At 36.3% G+C, this 11,808-nt stretch overlaps 1 protein-coding gene across 1 annotated transcript; it reads left to right on the top strand.

The window, feature by feature from the left end:
* Positions 1–1,896: 1,896 nt before the first annotated feature.
* Positions 1,897–10,804, top strand: LOC110465871 (FGFR1 oncogene partner 2 homolog). Its single transcript, XM_021522000.1, has 4 exons — positions 1,897–1,994; positions 6,408–6,549; positions 8,545–8,796; positions 9,212–10,804. Exons 2-4 carry the CDS (start codon positions 6,415–6,417, stop codon positions 9,485–9,487), a joined length of 663 nt encoding a protein of 220 aa, XP_021377675.1. The 5' UTR covers positions 1,897–1,994; positions 6,408–6,414; the 3' UTR covers positions 9,488–10,804.
* Positions 10,805–11,808: the final 1,004 nt, after the last annotated feature.

The following is an 11,808-nucleotide window of genomic DNA, read 5'->3' as shown; positions in this document are numbered from 1 at the left end:
TTTCAACTTTTTATAATAGCCTTATTTTAGTAAAATGTGATTTTTTACGATCTCTCATTTGTGTTTTCATACTGTTTATAGTATTGTTTGGGGAAATATTTTATGGGTTTTTTTAAATTTTATTTTTGTATTTTTTCCTCAGTTTTTGTGTATTTATCAATATTTTATCCGTTTTTCAACTTGTCGAAATATCCTAATTTACGTAGAAAGTGATGATCACGATATCTCATTTGTGTTTTAATACTGTTTTAAGTATTTGTTGAGAAAATATTAGATGTTTTTCAATTTGATTTTTTTTTGGTTTTTTTCCTCAGTTTTTTTTATTTTTATTTTCATTTTTTCCGTTTTTCAATTTTTCATAATAGCCTTATTCAAGTAAAATGTGATTTTTAGGATCTCTTATTTGTGTTTTCATACTGTTTATAGTATTTTTTGGGGAAATATTGTGATTGTGGGCGAAAACTACCATCACTATTGTTTCAAATTTACTTATTGAGTGTCCAGTGTTGTACCTTACACGCGATGCTTTCCTTGATAAGGTTGTAAATGTAGTAAATGTCAGAGATAATGTAAAGTTTTCATTCCTTGAGGACAATTACCAAACGGATTTTCTATTGGGAAGTAGCGCGCGCATCCAATTGGCTGATGACGAGTGGGAGAGTTTGATGCTGGTTGTTGCGGACGGAGTTGGGCTGCTGCTCCCCGACATGAACTCAAGACTTTAAATTGCAAATGAATGTGACTTGATATGATTTAAACTAAATATTCCGATCAATTTTTTTGAATCAAAAACTGTATTTTGAAATCTCTATCCAGAGGAAATAAAGAATCTGTCTGTCTGTCTGTCTGTCTGTCTGTCTGTCTGTGCATGCTATAATTTAAACAAGCATTTTAGAAAACTAAGCTGTTTTACTTGTGATTTAATAATGAGAGAATGCGTGTAAGGAATGGAAATATATCAATGGTCAAACAAAGACTAATTACAGAACCTCACCTCATTTTGTAATATGATTGAGATTTTTTCGAAAATAAATTATTTCTTAAAAAGACTATTTTCTTTGAAGTGTTTTTACAACTCGTGACGTGTATTGTATTTTTTATCTGATATTCGATATTCATCGATCATCAATTAAAATAGAAATATCTGCCATGATCAAAAAACTGCATTCTGTTCCGAGTTAAAATCCTATGATTATATCTTCGTCTACAGTCCTGTTCAGAACTAATTATAGAACAAGTATTTATAGTTTTCATTTACATTATGATTATCGCACAAAAATGAAATGACGTCATGACAATAAGGGCCATGATTAGTGGCGGACCCAGAGACCTATCTGGGGGGTTTCCAAATTTCAAGGGAGGTTTCCTTGTGGGGAAAAATTGAGGGAAATGGTGAAAATAGATTAGGGGTGAGGGGGGTTCTTGAAGCCCCCAAAAAAACTCTGGATCCGCCATTGATGATCTTACTGCTCACAGATGATTGATTGATTGATTGATTGATTGATAGGTTTTACGTCCGCTTCACTACCGATGCTCACAGATGAATTGGGTAGGTTTATATACTGGCTATACATCGATGAAAAAGAGGGTGAAAATTATATTGAAATGATTTTGAATTTTAACTTGAAAACCTAGGATTTCAAACACCATTGAGTCCCAAGGGTGCTCCATATCAAATCTGATTTAAATATCGTAACGAGAAGGTTTTTGAAGATTTACCTCTGTTTCCCTATATTTGCTCCCGCCCCTCTATCCCCAATGCGCTATTGGGTCCACGATGGGATTTTCATATAGCCACATTTTGAGATGCCCCCCACCACCTGTTTGCTTTCGAGATAGGCCAATAAAGCTTTTTGATGGCCTCGATGGAAATCTGTGTATTAGAAAAGCTTGGTAAGATTTACTTCCGGTGTCAAGTCGGGCGACGAAACATTTAGTGACACTGTCCAGAAAGTGTGTTTGTTGGTATAGCATTATCTTTGTTAAAAGATCAGGTAACTATGTTTATATGCATTGACTGAACCAAGAGGCGATTCGAAATATAGACACACATACGTAAATTCAAAACACAAACTTGAGCAGACGCCAAAGACGGTCACGGTTGTACTCCGCTAAAACTTCATATTCATCACAGGCTTCAGAACTGCCATTGTAATTGTATATTACTGGAAGACCTCAAATTTGAGTATAAATTCCTGGGTTGGAGGAGTGCGCATATAGTTTATATTATTTCAGTTTGTAGTGCTGTCTTGAAGCTTTTAAGTTCTTACATTTTGACGATGTCTTCTGGTAGGTTATTCCACTCTGTTGTTCTTCGAGGAAAAAATGAATTTTTCAATATGTCCGTATAACACTGGAAATGTCGTTAATTTTCACTATTTGTTGATCTGATACGGGTGTTTGATGAAGTCAATATGTGATCTACAGGTATGCCAACTAGCCTCTTCACGATCTTATAAAAAAGGGCAAGCTGATGGTCTCGCCTGTGATCCTTTTTATTAGCTGTTCGGGATACGACCGATCGGCATGCTATAATTTACATAATAAGGAATATATAAGGCAACATATATGTTGATATATCTCTTACTGAGCCATTATTCCACATTTGTCGCTTTTCCATTTTACATGGATAAAAAATCTCAGTAATATCAATTGTATGTGAATGTGATGTCCGGGGTCCCCCGTGGTTCGATCATCGGCCCAACATTATCCCTGATCTACATCAATGACATGCTGGTGGGCCAAGATGCAACTGTCCGCCTATTTGCGTATGACACCATTGCATACCGGGCGGCCTCCTATGGAATAGCAGTCAAATCAACTAGTGATGCTCTAAGGTTACAGGCTGATTTAGACCTTTTGGCAAAGTGGGAGAGGAACTGGAAAATGTCATTCCATCCTGACAGGTGAAATGTCATGTCATTCAGTAGAAATAAGTCCCCTGTCAAATTTCAGTATACCTTAAATAGTTATCCGCTCAAACATGTAGATGATGTCAAATATTTAGGCCTTAACATCAAATCAAGCCTAAAATGGTATGCTCATATAAATAAAGTGTGTGCGAAGGCTCTTCCTCCGCAGAAACCTTAAAATAGGTTCTTCACATGTCTGAGAAAATGCATACATGGCGCTACATGACCATCTCTTGAATATGCATGCACTGTATGTGACCCTTATACAAAGACTGACATCCAATAAATAGAAATTGTGTAGCGTAGAGCTGCTAGGTATGTCACAAATAGGCACCAGAATATGTCCAGTGTTGGTGACATGCTGAGCAAGCTGGACTGGTCCTCTCTAGAAAGACGAAGTAAGGATATATACCTTTTTACCTTCCATAAGATTGTACACAATCAAATTGTCCTATCCAAGGACATTTTAGTTGCTCCTTCGTGTCTCACCAGGAAGGCCCATACTCATTCCTTTCATGTAAAACTGAAGTCAGAAAACAGTCATTTTTTCCAAAAACAATATATCTGACTTGAACTGACTCCCCCCAGATATCTCTGAACTTGAAAAATTGACTGCCTTCAAATCCGCCATTGCAAAACTGCCATAAACCTTTAATCAGCCTCTTTATTTATTCACTATATTATTTTATTTATTTATATAATTATCCATACTTGCCAACTTTTTGAAATTTCCATGGCAGGGTGGGTGGGGGGGATTCTGCATGCTCAAAATTAAAACACAGAATGTGTGTAAATACATCCCCTAGAGACAAAATAACCCTTTAAAATGACATAATTTGAGTTGTTCTTTCTGATGAAATCATTAGATCTTAGAATATAGGAACAGTTAAGCAAATTCACTGGTTAAAAATGCTAAATTTAAGGGTCCAAAATCGGGACTCTCCCTCCTAAATAGGGAGGGTTGGCAAGTATGATTATATCTATTTATCTTTCTTCCTTCTCATTATGCAACAATCTCAAATAACATAATCTTCAACCTGTTGAAGGCGGTAAATATATAGTAGAAGTATGACGCCATGTTAATGATACATTGATGTCATGCTAATATTGCATAAGCGTCATGTCAACAATACATTGACATCAACATAGCATTATAATGTACATCACAGGGTAAGAGAAAAAGGGTAATTCACCCCGCCCTCTGAGGGCGGGTAAACAAACATTCGACATTCTAATGTTTCTCACAAGTTCATGATAGGACATAACAAGTTTGTTAATAAAGTTAACTACTTGCTGAGAACTAGTGTCTCGGACTAGAGGATTTGTGTTTATATAAGTGTCGAATCCTAAATTATCATTACGTACAAACTGAATTTAGGCTTCAATACGTCGCAGAAAGATAACATTTATTCTAATCTATCAGAGGTATTCATGCAAGTAATTTGTTACTGAGATGTGAAAGCTTCAGAATAGATGTTCTACCTTAACTTGGACGATGAAGACATCAGTTGTTTTCACATCCCCACATTTCAGTTGAACATTCTGTGAACTGTAATAAAAACAAAAAATGAACAAAAGCCTTCATCTGTTATTGACTTCTGCCTTACAAAATTCAATAAATATTTAGCTGTTATATAACAGATCAGTCAGCTGAAATCAATCGGACATTTCTTAAACATTCACTTCCCATATGTTTGCAGCAATGTTAAAATCAGAGTATCTATATAAGTTAACTCATTCACCCCTGAAGACACATTTGAACTCTTCCAAGTCAATGGTTGGAATATTTCATTATGAAGTTTCAGGGGTGAATGAGTTTATGAAAATTGAAATGTCACAGTTGTTTCTTACTATTCATAATGCATACACCTGTAGATTTTAAAAGAAAGTTATGTTAAAGATGATAAAATTGATTCTAAATAAATTTGCTTTCATTTAGGCTTCAGATTCCTGTTTCATGTACAAAGTATTGATACAAATATTTCTTCATATTTTCATGATAGCTGATATAAATATCGGGGCTGGGATGGCCAAGTGGTTAGGGCGTCTGACATTCTGCTACCACTAACCTTCTACCAATGGGTCGGGAGTTCGAGGCCTACATGGGGCAGTCGCCAGGTACTGGCCGTTGGTCAGTGATTTTTCTCTTGGAACTCCGACTTCCCTCTGCCACCAAAACCTGACACGACCTTAAATGACCATAGCTGTTAAAAGGACGTAAAACAAAAACAAACCAAACTATAAATATCAGATTCATTAGTCGATTGTTATGTCAATAGGGCCATTTGCACTCACATAGCATTCTCATTTATAGAGGAAGAATGGCAATCCAAACCTCTGGCTACCGTATGCTATGGTACCTTGTAATTGGTTAAGTATGTCTCTTACAATTCTGTAGTGCTGTTTTGTCCACAAATAATTTTCTTAAAATCGATATAATGCTTCATTCATGATTCTCAGGTCATTGAATGGTTTAGGACAAGACCACTCAAGAAAAAATATGAAATGTAAATGTTATCAGCTGAACTTTTGTAAAATACATCAAAATCCAGCATACTGTTATAAAATAAATGATGGTCTATGATAGCTTTGTTGGAGCCTTTTTGTCAGTCAGTCTGGTCTGATACTACCAGGTAGGTGTAATAAATGCAACAAATGAACTGGTACTCATATGACCATATTGACCACAAATATGAGCTGTAACATGGGTTGAACCCTACACATGTGTCATCATACGGATGCTCTGTAAAATCAGGTGTATCAAATCCCATTTTAATTCATAATATTTGGAAGAACTACAATACTGTATATGGTCCGTTTTCATATCTATAAAAATTATATGCAAGTCTCCTTAAAAAACTATTGGGTATTCTTTCAGAGTATGGTTAGAATTCTTGGGGGTTATGGTGAAATGGTTTGGGAATTAATCACCATTTTGTAGAAGTTTCATAGCAATCTTCCTTTATACTTACAGATTTGTGATGGCTATGTTTATACTTACAGATTTGTAATGGCTATATTTATACTTACAGATTTATAATGGCTATGTTTATACTTACAGATTTGTAATGGCTATGTTTATACTAACAGATTTTTAATGGCTATGTTTGTACTTACATATTTGTTATGGCTATGTTTATACTAACAGATTTGTAATGGCTATGTTTATACTTACATATTTGTGATGGCTATGTTTATTCTACAGATTTGTAATGGCTATGTTTATACTTACAGATTTGTAATGGCTATGTTTATATTTACAGGTTTGTAATGGCTATGTTTATACTTACAGATTTGTAATGGCTATGTTTATATTTACAGGTTTGTAATGGCTATGTTTATACTTCCAGATTTGTAATGGCTATGTTTATACTTAAAGGTTTGTAATGGCTATGTTTATACTTACAGATTTGTAATGGCTATGTTTATATTTACAGATTTGTAATGGCTATGTTTATACTTGCAGATTTGTAATGGCTATGTTTATACTTACAGATTTGTAATGGCTATGACTGTTGATAAGCTTTTGGGTGATGCCCAGATTCTTGTGGCTCGACTCCGCACCCATGACACAACAGCGGACTTGCTGATCGCTCATACACAGACACTCCACAAACGATTGGATGCCATGAAAGAGGTATGACTAATAATTTTGAGTTGAGTGATAGAGAATTATATCTCTTTTAATCTTTTAAGAAGCATTTTTCTTGCCATAAGTCTTTACTAAATACCCTTTATAATTTTGGACAAGAAACTTATCATTATTAATGGGGTGAAAGATCAATTTTCATATAAAATACTTGAATTAGAAACAATTTGGTTGATTCCTGTTGTTCCTGTTATGTGTATCGTCCTATACATAGTAATGAAAACTGTACTGGTACCTAGCCTGCCGAGATTATTCTTGTGTAAGAGTTATCTACCTTGGCTTACATCTCATCAACATTATGTCTTGTTTTGCTTTGGTGTAATCAATTTATCCTTGTGAATCCTTCCTTACCTTAACCTTAATGCTCTCCTCGTCAGAAGGCGCATAAGGCCTCAATGCTGGCTGACCAATTCTTTCTGTCCTGGGCTGCTGTTTTGGCTGTATTCCAAGTCCCCCATCCTGCTTGGTTCCTTTCTCTCTCTACTGTCCTACGCCGTGTTGTCTTTGGTCTCCCAGCTCTTGCCCTTTTTCCATCTGGTGCCCATCCCAAAGCTGTTACGCAGTCATTCTCTCCTTCCCTTCATAGTCTAGTGTCTAGTATTTCTACACATGTATCCCTGACACAACCTTTCTTTTCTCTGCTAGTACCAAGACGGCATTACAGAACTAAATATATCTACACACATGGATCCCTGACACAACCTTTCTTTTCTCTGCTAGTACCACCTTAATGCTCTCCTCGTCAGAAGGCGCATAAGGCCTCAATGCTGGCTGACCAATTCTTTCTGTCCTGGGCTGCTGTTTTGGCTGTATTCCAAGTCCCCCATCCTGCTTGGTTCCTTTCTCTCTCTACTGTCCTACGCCGTGTTGTCTTTGGTCTCCCAGCTCTTGCCCTTTTTCCATCTGGTGCCCATCCCAAAGCTGTTACGCAGTCATTCTCTCCTTCCCTTCATAGTCTAGTGTCTAGTATTTCTACACATGTACCCCTGACACAACCTTTCTTTTATCTGCTAGTACCAAGGCTACATTACAGAACTAAATATATCTACACACATGGATCCCTGACACAACCTTTCTTTTCTCTGCTAGTACCAAGACGGCATTACAGAACTAAATATATCTACACACATGGATCCCTGACACAACCTTTCTTTTCTCTGCTAATACCAAGGCGACATTACAGAACTAAATATATCTACACACATGTATCCCTGACACCACCTTTCTTTTCTCTGCTAATACCAAGGCGACATTACAGAACTTAATATATCTACACACATGTATCCCTGACACAACCTTTCTTTTCTCTCCTAGTACCGAGACGGCATTACAGAACTAAATATATCTACACACATGGATCCCTGACACAACCTTTCTTTTATCTGCTAGTACCAAGGCTACATTACAGAACTAAATATATCTACACACATGGATCCCTGACACAACCTTTCTTTTCTCTGCTAGTACCACCTTAATGCTCTCCTCGTCAGAAGGCGCATAAGGCCTCAATGCTGGCTGACCAATTCTTTCTGTCCTGGGCTGCTGTTTTGGCTGTATTCCAAGTCCCCCATCCTGCTTGGTTCCTTTCTCTATCTACTGTCCTACGCCGTGTTGTCTTTGGCCTCCCAGCTCTTGCCCTTTTTCCATCTGGTGCCCATCCCAAAGCTGTTTCGCAGTCATTCTCTCCTTCCCTTCATAGTCTAGTGTCTAGTATTTCTACACATGTACCCCTGACACAACCTTTCTTTTATCTGCTAGTACCAAGGCGACTTTACAGGACGAAAGATATCTACACACATGTATCCCTGACACAACCTTTCTTTTCTCTGCTAGTACCAAGACGGCATTACAGAACTAAATATATCTACACACATGGATCCCTGACACAACCTTTCTTTTATCTGCTAGTACCAAGGCTACATTACAGAACTAAATATATCTACACACATGGATCCCTGACACAACCTTTCTTTTCTCTGCTAGTACCAAGACGACATTACAGAACTAAATGAGATTGCACGTCACCGGCCGCGCTCCACGTTAGTTCTTGGAATTGCTCAGGAAAACCGACAGATTAGAGAACTTCAACAGGAGAACAGGGAACTGAGATGTTCTCTAGAGGAACACCAGAATGCACTGGAGCTCATCATGCAGAAATACAGAGAACAGATGACTAAACTCATACAGGCCAACAACTTTGAAACTGTTATAGCAGAGAAGAAAGACCAGTCTAAGGTAGGAATACAATGAAAGGATTTGATGTTATGGCACCGTTTCAACATTATGAGTATATAGAAGTTTGTGAGGTTAAGTACTGAAAAGATCTTGATATGATATGATAAGATATGATGATTTCTTCTGAAGGAACAGCTCAAAGATGCCATTCAAAAGTGTCATTTTTACCAAGGGTGTACAAACACACATTTTATTTATGCGCTTAATTCTGAGCACCCATAATGATCTCCCCCATGAAGTTTTTAAAAAAGTTGGCAAGTATGAATAAGATAAGTATAAGTGAGAAAAACGTTGATATCCAAATAGTGTTTCAGCATTAGATGTTACATAAAAACAATTAAATATTGGGCTTTTCATTTAAATGATACATCTGTTAATAAATTTCAATTGAATAACCTGACTTGTTTGGATGTAGGACCTGGAGCGACTCATTGACAAGATATGTGAGATGGCAGCCGTGATGCAGCGGGCCGTCATGGTGGATGAGGACGCATCAGCTAAGGATCAGGAAATCTTCACTCAACTACAGAAGGAGAACAACGGGCTACGTGAACTGCTGGAGGTCTGCACCACCGCTAAACAAAAAATACTCCAGTCTATTACAGTGGAACAGGACGATAAATATTGTCAGACAGAAGAAATGTCGGGAGAAAAAACACCAACAGCGGAACTTGAGCAGGAGCCAGTGTAATTCATCCTCATCGTTTGAATTGGTTAGACAATTAATTTAAAAGACATAGGAAGGTGTGTGAGAGCATGTACGCAAAGTAGGACTTAATCCAAGTGATTCCAAATGCAACCTACAAATAATCTTGCCTCGTCCACTTGTAGCCTAGAGTGTATGCCGCCTCGTCCACTTGTAGCCTAGAGTGTCACTAAAGAGGAAGTGAAATAATACGTGTTTATGCTTTGTAGCAATGTTTATAATTTGGTGATGTAAATCATTGATACAATACATTTTTCTTATTATCACAATTGTCAATTGTACTCTTCACTGAATATCTCAATTTCTTGAAACACTGTTTTCCCCACTATGTATTCTGTATAATGAGATTCTGTTAATGTCACTTGCCTTGAGGAGACTTCCACTTAAAATTAGTTCATTTGGACCTTCACCCCTGAAAATCAAACATGATTTTACTTGTGTTTAGCTACAAAACGAAACGTTCATACCAAGTTCATACCAAGTTCATACCCGGTGTGTATTTTGCTACTTTTATTGATGTTGAAAATTGGACATACCATTTACCAGCAGAGATTCATTACTAATTACTGTTTTCATAAGGGTAACACTAGTCACTGTACTCTTGGTCAGTGTTTAAGTATTCGAATTATATGTAGCTTCATGTATCCCATACATCTAGAGATCTTTCATTGTGTAACAGTCTAAGACTAAAAACAATTTATTTGTTAAGTAGTCATATAAAATAGCCTCTATTGATAGAACAGAACATTTTTTTTGTGAACTAATTATTTAAAATTCACATTATCCGACAGGAATTAGTGACATTTAATTAGCGCCACATAACCACACTGACATCATGTGTGACAGTTGTTGCTTCTTTTTTTGTTTTTAACTTTAACATTTACAAATGAAGAAGTTGTGAAACAAGTTATTGATATATTTCATGTAGTTCAGCACTGTGTTCAATAATTATACTTAACTATCACATGTCAAATACCCTACTATAACCCAAAACACTGACAATTTGACCCATGTGAACAGAAAAGAGTTCTGCCTTTATTTGAATGGTAAAAAACGTTATGAAGAAATAAATGTAAAATACCACCCCAATTACAGTATGTTTGTGAAAGAGGAGGTAAATTTGATCTTTGTTATCTCCCCTGTTTGGACTTCATTTCTAGAGACACCTGTGATTTTATCTTGATTAGTTGGCATGTTATGATTGATATGTTCACATGTGTTAAGACAAGTTTTTCATCTTTGAATATTAACATCTTTAATCATTATTGTGAATAAAGAATCTGTCGTTATTTATTGACATTAGAAATCTCTTGATGGATGTTTCTGCCTCTGTAGCAAACCTGATGTATCGGATGTTGTAAACGTTTTGACTCTTAAAAGACAAGTATCTATCACTGATATTTTTTTTATAATTAAAAAAAATCTTAATGTTAAACATATATGTTCTGGAATTCCAAATGACCCCCATCCGATGACAACTATGATGGGTCTTTTGCTTTTGAAGCAGATGAGAGAAAAAAATAAATTGATATGAATTGATTTTTCTTTTTGATGATCATTTTTAGATTAATGCAGGTTGATACAGCTGTTGCTCATATATGTCATCATATATCTACATGTTTTTGATTATCAAATAAACTGTTGTTTAAAAACGCTGTTTCCCTCTCACAGCCCAGTTTAATGTGTACTGCCTTTCCTGTTGTCTAGCACACATGCAGTCGGCATCTTAAACACCCCATACTACCCTGTTGTCTAGCACACATGCAGTCGGCATCTTAAACGCCCCATATTACCCTGTTGTCCAGTGTACTCGACAAAACAGTAGACAAGTGTAAGAATATAGCCTCCTACACAAACAAAAACTAACACTTGTTATTCTCTTTGTTAATCACTTTATATCTCATTACATGAAGTAAAAGGAACGATTGTAGGGTTCCCGGGGGTCGGGGAGGGGTCGGGGTGTGGGAGGGGTTGTGGTGTTCTTCTGTGCTAAGGAGACATTGAAGTGACTAAAATTGATCTGCTACACCCATATTAACTGTAATGTGTAGTGTGTATTCTATAAATGTTGCAACATTTAGGTACAAACAATGATGTACAATATTTTATATGACTATGGCATTACCTTTGTGTTGTGTCAGTATAACATTTAACCTTCATTTGGTATAAACTAGTATATATAAAAAATACAATATATATTTGTATTTTATCCTTACCTTCATTACAATTTGTTAATCAGTATCAATCAATTTGCGTGCACCTGAATTTAGTTAATTCCCATATGGTAATCATTTGAAAAATGAAAA

Source organism: Mizuhopecten yessoensis, unplaced genomic scaffold (assembly GCF_002113885.1).
Source record: "Mizuhopecten yessoensis strain PY_sf001 unplaced genomic scaffold, ASM211388v2 scaffold1595, whole genome shotgun sequence".
In the NCBI taxonomy this organism is placed as follows: domain Eukaryota; kingdom Metazoa; phylum Mollusca; class Bivalvia; order Pectinida; family Pectinidae; genus Mizuhopecten; species Mizuhopecten yessoensis.
The sequence above is the reverse complement of the archived record's forward strand: the minus strand, read 5'-3'. Positions and strand labels throughout refer to the sequence as shown.